General features: G+C 45.5%; 1 protein-coding gene across 1 annotated transcript in view; it reads right to left on the bottom strand.

The window, feature by feature from the left end:
* Positions 1 to 21,319, bottom strand: part of NPC1 (NPC intracellular cholesterol transporter 1) — a 92,614-nt gene extending 71,295 nt beyond the window's left edge. Inside the window, exon 1 of the mRNA XM_075826342.1 lies at positions 21,117 to 21,319. Coding sequence (XP_075682457.1) covers positions 21,117 to 21,185 — 69 coding nt within the window. The 5' untranslated portion in view covers positions 21,186 to 21,319. The remainder of the gene's footprint in view (positions 1 to 21,116) is intronic.
* Positions 21,320 to 21,945: the final 626 nt, after the last annotated feature.

Below are 21,945 nucleotides of genomic sequence, written 5' to 3'. Positions count from 1 at the left end.
TTCTATAGTTGCAGCAAACACATCAGACCTATGGATAATTTTCAATAGAAGCCAATTCACCCACTAGTAAATTATGGCTTGTAAAAGGAAATCCGCACAGGATCAACTCAAGAACTACCTTAAAACATCGGTCCGGTATGTGATCAAACCTACGACGCTGCAAGAAAATAAGCGACCACTATGGTCTCAAAAAGAAAAAAACTGCACAGAAATAAATTCTTCCGTGTCTCCGAATTGGCAATTCTGCAGGCTTCCCATTGAAACGGCTAACTAAGGAGTTTGAGTTCTAGAAACGGTTGTTTGCCAAGCAGTGTCCTGGATCTGTCATTAGCAGCCAACACCACTGCCGGTGGGTGATATAGCCAGACCCCTATTCTCCACTATGCTGGTGTGTATATGTGCCATAATCTTGTTAGAATCCCAAGGCCAACAGAATTGGGTCTAATTGTACTTCCAAGTATAACTCCTCATACCGAATTATCTGAAAAGAGTGCATCCCCCTCTGGAGCACTTGGCGCAGCCATGTATTACATATTACCGTGGGTTATAGCAGCTTTCGTGTTCAGATGGGACCAACCGTAAAATAGGTTATGCCACCCCAAATGTGCTTATGTTATAAAATTCGTGGAGATCTAGGCCTCATGCACATGACCGTAGCCAAGTGCACGGTCTGTGATTACGGCACGGACAGGCCGCGGAGTGTTATCCGCCGGCCGTCCGCAATCACGTGGAAACCACGGTCGTGTGCATTGGCCCATAGGATAGAATGTGTTCTATACTATCCGCAAATGCGGATAGCATGCGGCCACAAATGCACGCTTGTCTGCAGGAGGCCTTAGGCCCTATTCACCCGACAGTGATTCCCGGCCGTGTGATGGCAGTTTTTTTTAACGGCCGTCACACGGGCGCAGTAGGAACAATAGCCCCCGAATGGGGCTATTCACAAGGCCGATATTTTTGACCACCCGGTAAACCGGTCCGTCAAAAAAATGGTGCATGCCCCATTTTCGGCCATTCTTGCGGCCTCAAGGTTCCCATAGAAGTCTATGGGGCCATGTAAAGCACGGCTGTCAATCGGATGTGTTCAGAGTGACAGCCGTGCTTTCTGCCGCTCGTTCGATCTCTTTTTCTCACAGTGCGAAGTGCATGTGAGGAGGAGGAGGAGCAAGGTATTTTTTTGCTACCTGTAGGAGCAGAATCCCTAATCCCTAATCCCCGGCCACAGCGTTGCTGAAGATGTGGCCGGGGATTCCGCTCCAGGAGAAGTCCCTAACTTCACTGTCTATATATGGGCAGTCACGTCAGGGACCTCTTCTGGCGCTGTCCCCGACTCCTGAAACTGAATCCCGGCGCTGTGGCCGCTGTTTCCGTTCCAGGAAAAGTCCATGACTTCACTGTCCATATATGGACATTGAAGTCAGGGAATTCTCCTGGAATGGTCCCCTACAGTGGTGCTATCTACAGAAAGGTAGGAGGGTGCTATGTGAAGGGGGGCTGTGTGGCACTAGCTACAGGGGGGCTGTGTGGCACTAGCTACAGGGGGGCTGTGTGGCACTAGCTACAGGGGGGCTGTGTGGCACTAGCTACAGGGGGGCTGTGTGGCACTAGCTACAGGGGGGCTGTGTGGCACTAGCTACAGGGGGGCTGTGTGGCACTAGCTACAGGGGGGCTGTGTGGCACTAGCTACAGGGGGGCTGTGTGGCACTAGCTACAGGGGGGCTGTGTGGCACTAGCTACAGGGGGGCTGTGTGGCACTAGCTACAGGGGGGCTGTGTGGCACTAGCTACAGGGGGGCTGTGTGGCACTAGCTACAGGGGGGCTGTGTGGCACTAGCTACAGGGGGGCTGTGTGGCACTAGCTACAGGGGGATTGGGGATTCCGCTCCTACAGGGAGCAAAAAAATACCCTCCTCTTCCATACATGCACTTCATGTGCGTGAGAAGAGCGCGAACGAGCGGCAGAAAGAAACGTCCATTTTCAGATCACATTGTACTTTACATGGCCCCATAGACTTCTATGGGAGCTGGGCGGTCGGGAGAATGGATGAAAATAGAGCATGTCCCATTTTTTGATGGCTCGGTTTGCCGGGCCGTCAAAAAAACCAAAACGGCCGTGTGAATGGTCCCATTTTGGGTCTATTGTTCCTACCGCGGTCGTGTGAATAGGGCCTTAGGCTGTACATTTCTGCAACATGCAGAACTTACAAACTGCAACTGATGTATTACACAAAAAAAAACAACACAGAAGGCATTGTATTTACATCATAGTAATTACTTCCATGCAAAATGCCTATTAAATAATAGAACAAACAGGGTGGGAGACACATTCCATGAAGACCACAGAGCACATTGGCAGCCCACACCTTGTTAGTGAAGCCCATTAAAGTCCTAATGTAATGCACAGAAGACTTATCCCAATGAATAGGATGTTAGTAAAAAAAAACAAAAAACAAAACACGACTTCTAACAAGAAAGAACGAACATTCTCACACACATTACATTTCTGATCTTTCTTGAACTTATTATATTTAGACTTTAGATTGTCCACACTGGCGTCACTGCTTTTTTTTTTTCCGGCAACCATGACGGATCCATTATGATCTGTAACAGATCTGGTTGCTTTAATGGGTCTGTTAGGTTTTAATTGTTTTTTTTTTCTGAATAGAGCAGCATGCCGACAATAAAGAATAAATTGTGAACATAACTAAACTGCATGAGGAGGTATCACAAGACTTTCATGTAACTCCACACCATTCTGAAAAAAGATATTAGAATGCTAAATGCCTACACGAGAAACGTCCTACAATATTTAGGCTATCCTATGATTAAATATTATATTTCTTTGTTAGGCTTCGTTCACATCTTCGTTAGAGGCTCGGTTAGGGGGCTCCGGCGGAGAACCGGCCAAAAATACCAGAAACAAAAAGCGCAGATTTCCGGTAAAGCCACAGACGCCCCAACGGAACCCATTAAAGTCAATGGGTTCCCTCAGGTGCCGGTTGTCTCCTTCGTTCAACTGAGCCGGCACTTCCGGTATTTTAGTTGTTCTGCTCCTCTGACGTAGAGGAACAACAGAAACCCAAAAGCAGATGTGAACAGGCCCATAAGCCTTTCCCATCGCTGCACTGGCAATTTACTTTGGGAAAGTGTTATTTCAAAATGGGGCCCGTTCAGCAGCCGAGCGGCTGTTACACAGCAGGGACCCAGCGGCAATGCTTGTGATCAGAAACATCTCTGATTGCATGCATTTAACCCCTCAAATGCCGTGTCAGATGTGACCACCAGCACCTGATGGGTTTTCACTTTCAGTTTCTGTTTCGTGGCCGGTCACCGACTCCTGCTCGACGAGATCATGGGAGCCGGTGTATTCCTATGGCAGCCGGGAGCCTTGTGAATGCTCTCAGCCCTGCTATAGGAAGATTGCTATTAAAGACCTGCCTGTGGCAGGTTTCAATGGCAATGCACTGATTTTGCCATAGACTGCAATATTTAAGTCTATGTCACAAGCGATTTAATGATCGCAGGTTCAAGCCGCCTAAGGCTAAGTTCACACAGAGTTTTTTGACGCGGAAACCGCGCCGCAAATCTCGTCAAAAACGGCCCGAAAATGCCTCCCGTCGATTTCAATGGGAGGCGGGGGCGGTTATCTCCCGCGAGCAGTAAAACCGGCTCGCGAAAGAAAGAAGCGACATGCCCTATCTTCGGGCGTTTCCGCCTCTGACCTCCCATTGACTTCAATGGGAGGCAGAGAAAGCGTATTTCGCGGTGTTTTATGCCCGCAGCGCCCAATGGCCGCGGGCGAAAAACGCAACAAAAATCGGCGTGCAGGGAGAGGAAAATCTGCCTCAAACGTCCAAACGGAATTCTGAGGCAGAAATTCTGCCTGCAAAATACTCCGTGTGAACATAGCTTAAAGGTGCTAAAAATAGTAATAAAAAAAAAAAGTTTAAATAAAAAATATAGAAATTGAAAGCACCACCCTTTTCCTAGATCACATATAAAAATAAATAAACAAACAAACAGATGTATCCCCACGTCTGAAAATGCCTGAACTTTAAAAATATTTATCCAATACGGTGAATGCCGTAGCGGGAACAAATATCAAAATGGCCAAATCTGTTTAACCACTTCAACCCCCCAAAAAATTTAATAAAAACTGATCAAAATGCCGGATATTCCCCAAAATGGTATAAATAAAATCTACATCTGTCCCTGTACAAAAAGGCATCTTACACAGAAATATAAAAAAAGTTACGACGATGCAAAGAAAAAAAATCTTATACATATATACATTTAGTATCGCCGTAATCGTACTGACCCGCAGAATAAAAGGTGAAATCTCATTTTAACCGTACAGTGAACACAGTTAATTAAGAAAATGAGGGGGGGGGGGGGGGGGGGGACTGCTGTTTTTTTCCAATTCTGAATTTTTTCCCAGCTTTCCAGTACATCACACATAATATTAAATAATATCGCTAGAAAGTACAACCTATCCCGTAAAAATGTAGCCCTCGTATAGCTGTGTCAACGAAAAAATGTAAAAAGTTTTTACTTTTTGAAGGCAGGGAGGAAAAGCATAAAAACTAAAATTAGAATGGTCCTGAAAGGGTTAAAGCAGGCCAAACTTATTTTCAATTTAGATAATTTTTTATTTCTTTAAAAAAATGCTCCTGTATGTAGATATTGCTTTTACATACTTGTTATGTCGCCCCCTGGCGTACATTTGATTTCCTCTCCGAATGTCCACCTAATGTGTCCAGTGCTGATAAGAAGCCGCTTGTACTTCACCAAATTTTATTGGTTGACTTGCACAATAGCATCACTACTGAGCATGTGTGACCCCCGGCACTGGACACATCAAGTGGATGTTCGCAGAGGGAAAAAAAAAAAAACTAACAATAAAAACACCAGGGGCGCCACAATGTAGGATTGCTGTGGGCCCCACCGATCACTAGAATGGGGGTGCCAAGCCAGCCGTTCCTCCTCACGAGTGCAGTGAGGATGATTATGAAAGGAGCGGTAGGGACTCATCCGTCTGCGGCTCCATTTAAATGTCTATGGCTGTAGCCGTGTGCACGGTTTGTGATTACGGCACGGACGGGCCACGGAGTGCCATCCGCAATCACAGACAAGATGTACATTCATTTCAATGAGTATGGACCACGGTCGTGTGAATTAGCCCATAGGCTAGCACGTGTTTTATACTATCTGCAATTGCGGATAGTATACAGTCGCAAAACTACAGTCGTGTGCATAACGCCTATGGGGCCAACGGAGCACAGTGCTTAGCTGCTTCCATCAGCCCCATAGAAATTGAATTGTGCCGTTTTTTTTTACCAATTTTATATCAAGATTAATACTTAGGCTAAATTCACACCTGCGTCTGTGTGTTCCGTGGTTCTGCTTAGTCAGAGAAGCAGAACAAGCGAATAACGGAAGCAACGGGTCCGTTACATAACGGACATCGCCGGGGCATCTGTGATATTACCGGAGACGATAGAACAGCACGCTTCGCTATCGCCTCCGGTAATCTCTTCCGAATCGGTGATGGAGGCCCCTAACGGAGCCTCCAACGCCGATGTGAATGATGCCAGCTTCACTCTCTCAATTCTGACATACTGGATTAAAACAAAAAACACAATTACAAGGAACATGCAAGTGAACGTATCTAAAACCCCATTCACAAAATGTAGAAAATTTATTTATGCAAACTTCAGGGCAAACTTGGAAGCAGCGAGTGAAACGCGCATCAGGGCAGCGGTGGTCTCGGGAGATCTTCCTGACCCATTTCTCCAGCTTATTGGTTCGTAAGACTTTCTGGTAACAACGGCAAGTTGCGCAGAACCATTTATACAGCTTTAACTACGGATACTAATTTTGCTTGGGAAAAGTAAATCCATACAATCTATCTGTGGGGTACCTATTGTATTAGGAGGGTGCATGTCAGTACATACTGATTTACTCGTAGATTTTCCGGGGTACAACTACGGAACAAATGATTCACACTTGTTATACATTGCCCTAGCCTTGTGTCCTAGGATATAGTGATATGCTCCATAGTGGAATGTAAATACACGCCGTAGCGATATAGACATCAAGGTTAACCATTCATTAGAGACACGACATGTCCTCGTGAGGAAGTCACAACCTTCAAAGTTATGCAATATTTAAATGGATGCCATTTAGGAAATTAGGTTTTTGCTGTAAAGTGCCTGGTGTGAAGGCTGCGTCCCTCGGAATACAAATTAGGCTATGTTCACACCACTTTTTTTGGCCTACGTTAAGTGGATATAAAAAGTCTGTTTAAATGCAAGGTTTCTGTCATGTTACAAAATTAGTACAAAATGAATAATATCAGAACTTGTTCCAACTTTATGGCTTATTTAGACTAACGTGTAATACGTCCGTGCAACGCGCGTGATTTTCACTCGCCTCGCACGGACCTATGTTAGTCTATGGGGCCGTGCAGACTGTCCTTGACTTTCACGCAGCGTGTGTCCGTGTGTCCGCTGCGTAAAACTCATGTCATGTCCTATATTTGTGCATTTCTCGCGCATCACGCATCCATTGAAGTCGATGGATGCGTGAAAATCACGCGCAGCACACGGGACGTACTTCCGTGTGATTCGCGCAACAGCAGTAAAAAGTATGAATGAAAACAGAAAAGCACCACGTGCTTTTCTGTTTACAAACATAAAAACAGAGTGTCATAATGATGGCGGCTGCGCGAAATTTATGCAGTCACGCATCATACGCTGCTGACACACGTAACTGTTATGGACCTTTTGCGCGCGCAAAACGCACACGCTCGTGTAAACCTGGCCTTATTCAGACTAACGTATAATACGTCCGTGCTACGCGCGTGATTTTCACGTGCCTCGTACGCACCTATATTAGACTATGGGGCCGTTCAGACGGTCAGTGATTTTCACGCAGCGTATGTGCGCTGCGTAAAACTCACGACATGTCCTATATTTGCCCGTTTTTCGCGCATCACGCACCCATTGAAGTCAATAGGTGCGTGAAAACCGCGCACGGCACATGGACGCACTTCCGTGTGCCGCGTGTGATGCGCGCTACAGTAGGCAAAACTATGAATGAAAACAGAAACGCACCACGTGCGTTTCTGTTTACAAACATAAAACCGTGTCATAATGATGGCGGCTGCGCGAAAATCACGCAGCAACGCATCATATGCTGCTGACACACAAAGCTTTTATGGACTTTTTGCGCGTGCAAAACCCTGCAATTTTTGCACGTCCAAAACGCACACACTTGTTCAGACGGGGCGGATACACTGCGTAATAGCACACAGCTAGGGCTGGGCGATTATGCCAAAAGATAAAATCTTGATTTTCTTTCAACACTTTTTGATTTTTGATTTGAATCACGATTTTATTTTTTTTTTCAATTTATTTAACAGTAATACCCAGAGATAATTTAATAAAAAGTTATTTATACAAAAAAATGGAACATATATTGCTATAATTATTGTACGTAACTTCACAACTTTTAACCTCTGCAAATACTTTTTTTTTATTATCATAACTACAATTGCAGAATAGTCTATCTAATTGATTATAAACATCTGTGTTCCCTGGCAGGGAACAGGTTAACAGAAGCTATAATCAATTATATACTGCGTGCACCAACATCCCTCTCTGCCCGCCACCCCCTCAGCTGGTCCCTGACATTGCAGGTGAGAGCGGTGTGAAGTGTAGCAGGGCCAGGCAGATAGTGCCAAGCGGGCACTCTGGGGCGAGATTACATTATAGTGTCTGAAATCTGAGCAGGACCCTGTCAGTACCAGCCCGACAATGGAGGGTTAAATAAATGACATTAAGGACCGTGCAAAATTATCCGTGTGTCCGCCGGATTTCCCAGCCCGACCACGATGCATGTGAACGGGACTCCTGGCATCATAGTCATTTAGGCCACAGTCACATGACTGCGAAAAAGATGGCCATTAAAAAAAAAAACTGTTCAATTGTCAGTTTCTCATGTCCATTTTGCATCAGGGTCTCCAAATTCTCATCCTTTTCCAGTCCGTTTTTCACGGGCATTAAAAAAAAAAAAAAAAAAAGAAAAAAAAAAAAAAAAAAGAAGAAGAAGGATGGATCCCATTTGTCAGTTTTTTTTTGTCCCAATCCCCTGAAAACACCAAAGTGCCCATGTAGATACTTCCGCAATGTCCCTGTAGATAGTGCCTACATATAGTGACAGTGCCCATAGTGCCACAATGCCCCTGTAGATAGTGCCCACATAGCGCCACACTGCCCACATAGTGCCACAATGTCCCTGTAGATAGTGCCACACTGCCCACATAGTGCCAGTACCCACATATAGTTCCACAATGTCCCTATTGATGGTGCCCATATAGTGCCCACATGCAGTGCCACCGTGCCCACATGCAATGAGTGCCCACATAGTGCCACCCCCAATATAGTGCCACAGTACACATGTAGATAGTGCCACATCCCCTAGCAGATAGCATCCCCCCCCCCCAGTAGATAGCAGCACCCCCTCCCTTGCAGATCGCAGCATCCCCTCCCTTGCACATTGCCCCGCTGTAGCTGCCACTAGCAGCTGAATCCCCGGGCAGATTGCCAACGCTTTGGCCGAGGATTCAGCTAATAGTGGGAGCTACAGCAGCGAAAACCTACAAGGAAGGGGGGGGGGGGGGTGCGAACTACAGCAGGGCGGTATCACTATAAACTTGGAGTCGCTGCTTCCCCACGGAACTGCTGTTCCGCACTATCATTTTGTTCAGAACAGCAGTTCCATGGGGAAGCAGGGACAGACAGAACGGAGCAGACCAGGCAGTGAGAGACGGATCTTCCCATGTGACCGCCGCTGCAGCCAATCACAGGCTGTAGCTGCGGTCACATGGACATAAGTATGACATATTTTCCGTTTTCTGAGTTGCGTTTTTTGCAGTGGGATCGTTGCGAACCCGCCACAAAAATCTGTACTGCTATTTGATGGGAGATTTACATCCCCATTGAATTCAGTGTTTACGTAGATACAATTGACATGCTGCGGAATAAAACTCCGCACCGCAGGTCAATTTGAGAGTTTTTTTCTGCTCAGTACTTACACAGTGTGTAGATGAATTTTTTTTTTATCTCATCCGCTTTGCGGCTATTGTATTTGCTGCGGATTTTCCGCGACAAATTCCTTTGCGGAAAATCTGCAGTATTTATGCAACGTGTGAACTGGCCCTTAATATGACCCATAATCTGTTTTTCAATGAAATTCTACAAACTGAAATCATTTAGAGGGGAAAAACCAACATGAGGCTTTATTCAGACGAACGGGAAAAACGTCCGTGCAACGCGCGTGATTTGCACGTGCGTTGAACGGACCTATATTTGTCTATGGGGCCGTGCTGACATGTCCGTGATTTTTCCTCAGCGGGAGTCCGCTGAAAAAAAGTCACGACATGTCCGTTCTTTCAGCGTTTTCGCGCATCACGCACCCATTGAAGTCAATGGGTGCGTGAAAACCACGCATGCCGCACGGAAGCACATCCGTGCGAACTGCGTGATTCGCGCAAGAGCTGTCAAACTCTGAATGTAAACAGAAAAGCACCACGTGCTTTTCTGTTTACAAACATACAAACGGAGTGTCTTTGAGATGAGCGAACCCGGACAACCGAACCGAACTTCACCGGGTTCGGCCGAACTCGTTTTGACCGAACCCGGCAAAAAGATTTCCGGTACGCGACGTCAGGAGATAGTCACTGTGCAGGGTGCTGAAAGAGTTAAACTGTTTCAGCACCCTGGACAGTGACTTCCGATCCCAATATACATGAACGTGTAAAAAAAAATAAAAAAAAGAAGTTCTGACTTACCGATAACTCCCGGATTCTTCCTCCAGTCTGACCTCCCGGGATGACAATTCAGTCCAAGTGACAGCTCCAGCCAATCACAGGCGAAGCAGAGGCTGCAGCGGTCACATGGACTGCCGCGTCATCCAGGGAGGTGGGGCCGGATGTCAAGAGAGGGACGCGTCACCAAGGCAACGGCCGGGAGGGAAGTTCTCGGTAAGTACGAACGTCTTTTTTTTTTTAACAGGTTGCTCGATATTGTTATCGGAATTCACTGTCGAGGGTGCTGAAAGAGTTACTGCCGATCAGTTAACTCTTTCAGCACCCTGGACAGTGACTATTTACTGACGTCGACTAGCCTCATCTCTATGATGGCGGCTGCACGAAAATCACGCAGCCGCGCATCATACACGGAGCTGTCAAGTTGTTTTTGCGCCCGCAAAACGCCGGGTTTTTGCATCCGCAAAAACGCCACGCTCGTGTGAATCCAGCCTAACTGCAATAACGTGGTTGCATAAGGGTATGTTCACACGGCCCATTTTTGGACGTTTTTCGGGCCGTAAACGCCCAAAAAAAACCGGAAGCAGAACGCCTCCAAACATTGGCCATTGATTGCAATGGGAAAAACGGCATTCTGTTCCGACGGGCCGTTTTTTAAAAAACGACCGTGAAAAAGAAGTGCATGTCACATCTTGGGACGTGTTTGGAGCAGTTTTTCATAACTATTGAAAAAAGCTCCAAAAACGGCCGCAAAAGACGCAGCAAAAATTGTGAGTGGCTTAAAAAACATCTGAAAATCAGGAGCTATTTTCCATTGAAAACAGCTCCGTATCTTCAGAAGTTTTTAGTCCAGCGAACACCCTCTTGGGGTATGTTCACACGCTTAGAAAAAAACGTCTGAAAATACGGAGCTGTTTTCAAGAGAAAACAGCTCCTGATTTTCAGACGTTTTTGTAACAACTCACGTTTTTCGCGGCGTATTTTACAGCCGTTATTGGAGCGGTTTTTCAATGGAGGTCAATGAAAAACACCTCCAAAAACGTCCCAAGAAGTGTCCTTTACTTCTTTTTCGCAGTCGTCTTTTTACGCGTCATATTTCGACAGCGACGCGTAAAATTAAGCCTCGTTGTTTGTAGGCGTAACTGTGCAGTTATTTCAGGCGTAATTCGAGGCGTAAACAGCCCGAATTACGTCTGAAACCACTGCGTGTGAACATGCCCTTATTATTGGGAATGTGGTTGTGTTCAGAATTAGCCACAGTTAGGGGGGATTCACACGAGCGTGATTTGGCAGCGTGTAGACCGCGTGGTTTTCGCGCGGCACGCAATGCCCTATAGAAGTCTATGGGGCAGTACACACAGTCCGTGTATTTTGCGCAGCGTTTGTTCGCTGCGCAAAATACGCGACAGGTTCAATAACTTTGCGTATTTCACGCATCACGCACCCATTGAAGTCAATGGGTGCGTGAAAACCACGCATGTCGCACGGAAGCACTTCCGTGCGAACTGCGTGTTTGCGCAACAGCTGTCAAAAGGATGAATGGAAACAGAAAAGCACCACGTGCTTTTCTGTTTCCAAGCATCCAAACGGAGTGTCTTTGCGAGGAGCGAACCCCGACAACCGAGGCAAACTTCACCGGGTTCGGCCAAACTCGTTTTGGCCGAACCCGGCAAAAAAATTTCCGGTCCGCGACGTCGGGAGAGATTCACTGTGCATGGTGCTGAAAGAGTTAAACTGTTTCAGCACCATGGACAGTGACTTGCGATCCCAAAATACATGAACCTGTAAAAAAAACCGAAGTTCTAACTTACCGATTACTCCTGTCTCCTTCCTGCAGTCCGACCTCCCGGGATGACACTTCAGTTCAAGTGACAGCTCCAGCCAATCACAGGCTGCAGCGGTCACTTGGACTGCCGCGTCATCCAGGGAGGTGGGGCCCGATGTCAAGAGAGGCGCGTCACCAAGGACGCGTCACCAAGGCAACGGCCGGGAAGTTCTCGGTAAGTAGGAACTTTATCTTTTTTTTTTACATGTTTTTCGCTGTTGTGTTCGGCATTCACTGTCGAGGGTGCTGAAAGAGTTAGCTCTTTCAGCACCTTGGACAGTGACGGGCGTCGACAAGCCTCATCTCTATGATGCCGGCTGCGCGAAAATCACGCAGCCGCGCATCAGACACGCATGACACACGCAGCTGTCAAATGGTTTTTGCGCTCGCAAAACGCTGCGTTGTTTGCGCGCGCAAAAACGCAACGCTCGTGTGAATCTGCCCTTAGGCAGGATTTACACGAGCGTGTGCCTTTTGCCCTCGCAAAAAACGCAGCGTTTTGCGCGTGCAAAAGGTACTTATCACTCATATGGTGACGACACACGGAGCTGTTTTTCGCGCAGCCGCCATCATTATGACACTCTGTTTTTATGTTTGTAAACAGAAAGGCTCGTGGTGCTTTTCTATTTTCATTCATACTTTTTACTGCTGTTGCGCTAATCACGCGCGTCACACGGAAGTGCTTCCGTGTGCTGCGCGTGATTTTTACGCACCCATTGACTTCAAAGGGTGCGTGATGCGCGAACAACGCACACATAACGGACATGTCGTGAGTATTACGCAGCGGACACACGCTGCGTGAAACTCACGGATAGTCTGCACGGCCCCATAGACTAATATAGGTCCGTGCGAGGCGCGTGAAAATCACGCGCGTTGCACGGACGTATTACATGTTCATTTAAATAAGCCCTTAACCCCTTAGTGACCAGCCCATTTTAGGCCCCAATGACCAAGCTATTTTATCCGTTTTTCTATAGTCGCATTCAAAGAGCTATAACTTTTTTATTTTTTCGTCTACATAGCTGTATGAGGACTTGTTTTTTGCGGGATTAGTTGTGCTTTTTAATAGCATAATTTTAGGGTACAGATAATTTTTTTATTAACTTGCGTTTTTAAATGGACGCCGTTCACTGTGCGGCGTAAATAACATGTTACCTTTATTCTATGGGTCGGTACGATTACGGCGATACCACATATGTAGAGGTTTTTTAGGTTTTACGACTTTTGCACAATAAAAACACTTTTGAACTAAAATTATTTGTTTTTGCATCGTCGCTTTCCAAGAGCCGTAACTTTTTTATTTTTCAATCAATGTAGTGATTTTTTGGGCTTGTTTTCTGCGGGACGAGACGTAGTTTTGATTGGTACTGTTTTGGGGTGCATAGAACTTATTGATTCATTTTATTATGACTTTTTTGGGGGGCAATGGAAAAAAATTGCAATTTCGCCATTGTTTTTTGCGTTTTTTTTTACGGTCTTCACCTTGCGGTTTAAATGACATAACTTTATTAATGGAGTCATTACAGTCGCGGCGATACCACATATGTGTACTTTTATTTATTTTTTACACTTTTACTAAATAAAACCAGTTTTTAATGGAAAAAAAAATTGTTTTTTTTCTTACTGTAATTTTTATTAATAATCTTTATTTCACATTTATTATATATTTCATTAGTCCCACTAGGGGACTTTACGGTGCGATCTTCAGATCGCTGCTATAATGCTTTGGTATACTTCGTATACCAGAGCATTATTGCCTGTCAGTGTAAATCTGACAGGCAATCTGTTAGGACGTGCCTCCGGCGCGTCCTAACAGGCATATGTCCAGGGCAGACCTGGTGGCTTTCATCAAGCCCCCGGCTGCCATGACAACCCATCGGAGACCGGCGATTACATTTGCGGGCTGCCGATGGGTGACAGAGGGAGCTCACTCCCTCTGTAAACAAGTTAAATGCCGCGGTCGCTATTGACGGCGGCATTTAATGGGTTAAACGGCTGCGATCGAAGTAAACTTCGATCGCGGGCGTTGGAGCAGGAGCTCAGCTGTGATCACTCAGCAGAGCCCCGGCCCCGGCTCCAGCCTGCACGGGAGACCCGTGCAGGACTTAGACTATGCGAACGTGAAAAGGCGTCAGCCTAGCCTAAGGCCCCTTAGTGACGAACGTGAAAAGGCGTATTGTTGGTCACTAAGGGGTTAAACTCATGTTAAATAGTAGTCCGTACACCGCTGCCATTATTTAAAGTGATTCTGAGTAACCCCATATAAAGTTCAGCTGTTCTATCAGTTTTTCCTGACAATTTCTTTGTTGCACGTGACAGCAAACAAGATCTACGGTCGTGCGCGTGGGGCCTTACACAGCTCTATCCAAGGAAAACGTAAGAATAATGGCGATACAATAACTCGCTATAGCATTTATTGTATTTTTAAAGCACGCTGAACGCTGTAAAAAACATAAAAATATAACTTATTTTCCATTCCGCCACTCATAATTTTTAACAGTTTCTCAGTAGACTGTATCGCACCATTAAAAACTACAATTCATCCCACAGAAAAAAGCCATCGTATAGCTGTATCAGTGAGAAATAAACAGTTATGGCTCTTGAAAAAACGAACATGAAATAAGAAAAGAAAAACGTAAAATGGCTGCGGCGGGACGGGGATAAAGAACTACTGTTTTATTATGGTATCATGGCATTTCAAAGGGTAAGTAAACGGTTAACAAACTTCTGACATGTCAATTGCGCAACATGCCAGAAGTTTGGATTGGTGGGGGTTCGAACACCGGGACCCCCACCAATCTCTAAAACAAAGCGGCAGTATCGCTCGTATGAGCGCTCAGCCGCTACGTGTCTGTTCGGCTTTCTCCGGAAATGAATGTATCGGAGTACGGACTCAATAGAAAGTCTATAACTCAACAACCTGAAACCAACTGCAACGGAAGCAATACCATTGAAATCAACGGTAATGCAAATGGAAGCTATAGTATCCGTTTGGCTTTGCGTTAATCTGTTCCTCTGACGGAATAAATGAACGGAAACCCCAAACTGAACCCGACGCCGATGTGAACAGGCCCGTAGTGACTTCACATAAATATATAAATCCCAAACAATTTTTGGTCCCCGAATAACACTTTAATTGTATCTATGGTCAAATAGTGTCACTGTAAGAGTACGTTCACACAGGGTGGATACACTACATAAAAGCACACAGCGTATCCGCCCTGGACGCCGGTGGGAATTCTGGCCGAAAAACCACACCAAATTCCGGTGCAGTTTTTCGGCCAGAAAGTCCACTGTGGAAAATAGCAGCTTAAAAAAAAAAAAAAAAAGTTCATACTTACCGGTAGCCATGGCAACGCGTCCCTCTGACGTCTTGCAGCCTGTCTCCCGAGAGGACGCCTCACCCCACGTGACCCCTGTAGCCTGTGTTTGGCTGGAGCAGTCACATGGGATGAAACATCATCCCTGGAGGCCGGGCTGGACGCAGAGAGTTCTGGGCAAGTATAAAGATTTTTTCTTTTTTTTCCTCTGAGTTGCGATTTTTGCGGCGGAATCACAGCTTATTCGCCACAAAAATCGCAACATTTGCTATTTGTTGTGGGTTTAAACTTCCCATTGAATTCAACAGAAAAGCAGCAATTCCACAGCATAAATTGAAAAGCTGCGGATTTAAAAAAAAATAAAAATAAATAACGCAACGCAGGTCAATTTATGAACGTTTTTACATCAGGTTTTTTCACCAGCGTGTGGATGAGATTTGTTCAAACCTCATACACTCTGCCGCATCCGTACTATGAAGCGGATTCTACACAATTATGTTACGGAAAACCTGCAGTGTTTACGCTGTGTGAGAACCCGGTCTTAGGGTGCTTTAAGAGGTGACGCTTTTGGCCACGTGGTGAAAAAAAAAAAACGCATTAAAATAAAAAAAATTGTGAAAAAACCCGCACACCGTTTTACCACAAATTGCGATATGGGTTTTTGTCTGAGCGATTCTTACAGGTGAAATAATTTATTTTACAATTTTCACCCGTAGAGACCACACAGGGCAAATTGTGGTGAAACGGTGTGCATTTTTGATGCTTTTTTTTACCGCACAGGCACAAATGTTTCACCTAAATGCAGCCTTAGTTTCTCACGGAGATCAAGGCCACTAAACTCTTCTTACCAAAAATCCACAAGTACAAGAGAGAATGTGGCAGGGATTTGAAGTGTACCTGTGCCGACCGTTTATTTTATGTGATGTAAGAACTGAGAACATGCACTGAAGCCTAAAATGTCGCAAAATATTAAATATATCTTATCTGCAAACGTACGCTCCCCAATATTTTTTTGCGCAAAAAATGGAATCGTTTTTTATATACCCGAATAGGTGTCACATAAAAAAAATATATATAAGGTCCTGTACGTAAATGGTTAATAAAAGCCGAAACCCAGGCGGAGAAAGTAGTGACAAGGCACAAACACTGTTCCCATTGAATCAGTTCTTTAATAGTCAGCAGTGCCTGCCGGGCACATGACAGTCAGCTGGGCACATGGATTCATTTCCTAGTAGCTTATAACGCAATTGCCAAACACCCAGGCCCTCACACTACAGTGACCTAAAATACTCATTTAGATTTACTACCGTTGCTTAATAGAGACACGTGAGAAGAAATCCGACAGTTGACGCGCAACCATCTGCTTTTGGATGCACCTTTGCTCCACTTTGGTGCAACCGGTCAATTTTTTTTATATTCATTATACAAAATTCTTACAAAAACAGTCCACTATTCAGCCCTAGGACCTTTGACACCACGTTATCTCCCCCGCACTTATTGGAAAGGTTTTCGTGCTGTCTACTGACAACACCGAATCCCATATATGAAAATCAAAAAGTTGTGACGACGACTTGACACGTACCCGCCTAGATGCTTCCGAAAACGCCAAAATGTTTTACCACAAAACGGTGCGGTTTTCAAATGGATTGTAATGGCCACATGGTTTTGCGCATAAAACTTCTATTTACCTTCAAAACCCAGCGGCCATTAAGTGTGAACGGGGACGAAATACTGCAGCAGAATACAGTAGATGGTAAGTAGATGAGATTTTAACAAAGCTGTGGAATTTATCCTCATGGAAATGGACTAAGTGCGAAGTAAAAATCTGCAAACAAATCCGCAAGCAATTTATTGTTGCGGATTTTGCGGCGGAGTACGCGCAGATCTGTAGCAAAATCCGTGATTGTGGAATTCATATAAATTATTTGCTTTTCTACTTCAAAAGGATATACGTAGATGAAAATCTGTAACTGTGTGAACCGATCCTAACAATCAATGTGAGGACCGCAACAATGTGGTAGCGGTAGCTGTGCATGCCGGTGCGGTTTTTGACTGCACTGTGGCCTATATGTGTGAACGCACCCTTATAGAACCATGTGAATTTAGCACGGGTAAGGCCATGTTCACACAGGGCAGATACTCTGCGCAAAAGAACACAGCGTATCAGTCTTGGAACCAGGGAATTCCGGCCGAAAAAACTGGACCAAATTGTGGTGCAGTTTTTTAGGCGTAATGTCCGCTGCTTATTTGTTGCGGGATTTCCCCATTGAATTCAATGGGGAGGTAAATCTCACAACAAATAGCAGTTGTTGCTTTTTGCGGCGGGTTCACAGCGATTCCGCCACAAAAAACACAACTCAGAATTTTAAAAAAAAAATCTCATACTTAGGCCTCACGCACATGACCGTAGCCATGTGCGCGGCCGTGATTTTCAGGTCGGACGGCCGCAGAGTGTCACCAGCGAGCCGCGTGCATTAATTTCTATGAGCCCGGACCACAAAACACGGCCATAATAAGACATGTCTATTCTTTTTGCGGTCCAGGCTCTTGGGCCATACACGGACCGTTGAAACCACGGTCGTGTGCATGGGCCCATTGAAATGAATGGGGCCGCAATTCACCCGCAGATTTGCGGGTGAATTCCGGCCGCAAAAACACGTTCGTGTTCATTGGGCCTTACCCAGAAGTCTGTGTTCCTCCCTCCAGCGTGGCCTCCTGGGATGACGTTTCATCCAATGTGAATTACAGGCTGTAGCGGCGGTCACATGGGATGAAACATCCCAGGAGGCTGGCCTGGATGACGTCAAGGGGCCAGCCCCCTGGGATGACGCTTTTTCGTCCAGAATCCCCTGCGTCACACAGGGCGGATACGCTGCATGCTTTTACGCAGTGTTTCCGCCCCATGTGAACTCAAAAAAAAAAAAAAAAGCTTAAAGGGATTGTCCGGGATTTAATGACTGTGTGAATGCTTGTAATTTATAAATAATATACTTACATTTTCCAAAGTGGCCCCATTTCCAGATCCTGCCGAGGAGAACTTGACTGGCGACGTCACTCTGTGCTCCGGCTCTGCCGCTTTGTTGATCTTGAATTCTTTGCCGGGTATACGACACCTCACTTGTCACGTGGTGTATATCGGCTTGTTCTGCTTCACAGCCCGTAACGCGCATGTGCTGTCACTGCTGTTCGAGACAATAGCAGGGGCCGCGCATGCGCGTTACAACAGAACAAGCCTAGATACACCACGTGACATGTGACGTGTCGTATACCCGGCAAAGAATACATCCCTAGTGACCGCTGCAGCAGTCACATAGGATGAAATGTCATCCCAGGAGGCCGGGACCGAGAAGTGTGGAGATCTGGATAAGTATAAGCTTTTTATTTTTTCTGATTGCAATTTTTGCGGCGGAATCGCAGCTTTTCCACTGTAAAAACCGAAACATTGAATTCAATGGGAAAAACCCGCAACGGAAAAGCAATGAAAACGCAGCATAAATTGTTGTTCTGCGGATTTAAATTCTGCACCTCAGGTCAATCTATTAAGGTTTTCGCTGTATTTTTCCCCGCAGTGTGAGCATGAGATTTTCAACATCTCATCTACTTTGCTGCTACTGTAAATGCTGTGGAGTTTCCCCACAGAATTCCATTGCGGAAATTTCGCCGCGTTTATGCTACGGGGGAACCCGGCCTTTTTGTAACGCTAATGATTTATTTTGACTATTGAGTTGCAGCTGTAAATGACCAGATTGAACTCATCTCAATAACTGGGTTCACAGGTCGTTGTCAATTGAAGTTCTTTTTTGCAAAAAAACTATTTTGTGATAACTGTGGCAAAAAGCATGTTTTGACCGTGAGGTGAACAAAGTCAATGGATGTTTTTAAACGGCAGCCAGAGGGGTCGGGGTCTCACAGTGAGGTCATTTTTAAAAACTTTTGCCTTGTATATATCAGATCATACATTGCATGAGGAAGCAAATTTGAAGCTTAAAAAAACAAAAACAAAAAACAAAACACACACCCAAGTATGCGATGGGAAAACAAACTTAGGGTCACAGTTCACACTGAGTTTTTGATGCAGAAACCGTCAAAATCCAAGAGGAAGAGGCGTTTTTCTTCCCCCCGCCCCCCGAGTGGCTTTTGGCTGCTCGCGGGAAAACAAAGTGACATGCCGTTTCTTGCCACGGTCCGCCTATGACCTCCTATTGAAATTAATGGGAGGCAGAAAAAACCTGCGGCGCTGGTGAAAGACACAGAAAGGAAAAAATGTAGGCGCTTCAAAATCTGCCTGAAGAAATTCTGAGGTAGATTTTATCTGCCTGCAAAAAACTGTGTGAACAGGGCCCTAATCAATTTAAAAAAAAACGCTGCAACAAATTTGCAAATTCAGCACAAACATTCCTCCATATTGCCCATTATTTTAATGACACGTTATACGGATGTAACTAGTATTTTGACTTTGAAAGTATTAAATCTAGGTCAGCGTTACACACACCTATGCAGACGTGCTAGAAGAATGTAAACAGGTAGCAATAAAAAGTAACACTTAGACCTCATGCACACAAACCTATTACAGCTTCATACAACCCCCGAGATGTAATAAGGCACCCATAGACGTCTATAGGGCTCGGTTACATATGGAGACATAGTACTGAGGTGCGGGGATTCCTTGTGCCTCCGTGTACATTCATATGTGTTGCTATTGAAAGCACAAGTTCTGATCTCGGAGGACGTGACTCATAGGGGAGCAGTTCATAAGCTTGAGACACTTACGCAGAGTTAGGATTATTTCACAACCCATATACTATAGATAAGGTTAATTATATATATATATATATATATATATATATATATATATATATATATATATATATCTCAGCTCTGCATTAAAAGTTCTCTGAAGATAAACCTAAAGGTTTATTTGCTACAATGTTTCAGAATGGAATGCAAATAGTCTGACAACATTCTACCAGACTCCTGTGCAGACTTATGTGTCTCCATGGTTACAGACCAGAAACATCAGGAGAAACGTATTAAATTGATGCTGCTCCACCAGCGCGCTGCGTCACACATTCACCAATATGGCGCACACCCTTTTGATGAACGTAGCACGGGCAAAACAACCTATCAGCAGTGATGTATGGTGCCGAGTCAGTGCTGAGAGGGGTGGGGGAGTCGGGGGCGCTCCCCTCATGAATAGAGTGGACTCAGAATTAAGAGTCCACTGTATTCTTTCATGGCTCCTTTTAGCCAAATGGCACATTACTTTTTTACCACTGTTCTGCCCTTAAAGGGGTATTCCCATCTCAAACGTTTATAACATAACAGGATATGCCATAAATGTCTGGTAGATGCAGGTCGCAGCCCTGGGACCCGCACCCATCTTTAGAATGGGCAACATACGACCCCGTCCTGACTAGTGAGGCGACTGCCGTTCTCAGCCGTTTCCGTAACTCCCATTGAGGTTAATGGAGAGAGCTGGTACATTTCATTCATTCTCTGCCTCACCAGGCAGGACCAGGGTCTGGGGACCCCTGTTCTGGAGATCGGTGCAGGTTCAATATGGGACCCGCACCGATCAGACATTTATGGCATATCCCGTGGATTTGCCGAAATAACTATTTAGAGCAGCATAGTAGACGACAGATCCACTTTAGATAAAGACTAGTAGCAAAATTGATCCATTTTTTTTTTTAGATGCATTAACTAAATAAAAAAGGTTTGCATGACTCTTAAATGGGTATTCTCATCCCGGAACCCACCTCTGACCCCTGTCCTATATCTATATGCCATAAATGTCCGAGGTGAGAATACGGATGTATAATGAAACGTTCTGTAACTTTCTGATACACTTTGTTGCGATTCAAAGATTTTAACCGCTCTGTTTGCGGTCAGTGAATTGGAAGAATCGGGTTCTAGAATCACAATTGTATACATCTATCTATACTATAGATGGCAAAACTTCTGCATTGATTGATACATAGAAATCAGTATTCAGGATCACGTAATAAATGGAGTGTATACTCATAGTTAGTATAGAAAGTGAACAGAGGTCTGGAAGAAGAGGAGTGAAGTTGCTGTAAGTAACGATCACCTCCTGAGCACAAGTACACTCACTGTGCCCGGCATGATAACACAGCACGTACCTTACTGGGTAGATGTAGAAGTGTGAACAGGCAGAGCGTGAGCAGGGAGAGGAGGCTGCAGGCGGCCATCTTACTGTAGTATCGTTATCCTCAGGAATCACACAGTGAACTCCGGCTGTACGACGCTGGAGGCCGCTCCCTGTGCCGGTCCCTGACTGTCACTAGGTGATGACTGCACGCGCTCCTCCCCTTCCCGTCCCGGGCCGTCAGCGTGCTGCCTTCTTCCATGTCACAGGCCCCGCAGCCAATCAGTGATGGAGGAGGAGGGGAGCTGCACGGCCGGGTGAGGGGTGGCTGTAGTACAGGCGCTGTGTGGCGCTGCCATAGCTGTGAGGGTATGTGCACACGAGGGCGTCCGTTACGGCTGAAATTACGGGGATGTTTCAGCCTGAAAACATCCCCGTAATTTCAGCCGTACCGGCATGTGCAGGCGCTTGAACGCCGCGTCCATTACGGGCGTAATTAGCGCTGCTACTCATTGGAGTCAATGAATAACGGCTCCAATTACGGCCAAAGAAGTGACAGGTCACTTCTTTGACGCAGGCGTCTATTTACGCGCCGTCATTTGACAGCGGCGCGTAAATCACGCCTCGTGTGAACAGACAAACGTCTGCCCATTGCTTTCAATGGGCAGATGTTTGTCAGCGCTATTGAGGCGCTATTTTCAGACGTAAAAACGCCCGAATTACGTCCGTAAATAGGCCGTGTGAACATAGGGTATGTTCACACGGCCTATTTACGGACGTAAATCGGGCGTTTTTGCCCCGAATTACGCCCGAAAATAGCGCCTCAATAGCGCTGACAAACATCTGCCCATTGAAAGCAATGG

This window comes from Rhinoderma darwinii, chromosome 5, assembly GCF_050947455.1.
Source record: "Rhinoderma darwinii isolate aRhiDar2 chromosome 5, aRhiDar2.hap1, whole genome shotgun sequence".
In the NCBI taxonomy this organism is placed as follows: domain Eukaryota; kingdom Metazoa; phylum Chordata; class Amphibia; order Anura; family Rhinodermatidae; genus Rhinoderma; species Rhinoderma darwinii.
Note: the sequence above shows the minus strand (reverse complement) of the source record. Positions and strands in the feature narration are given on the sequence as shown.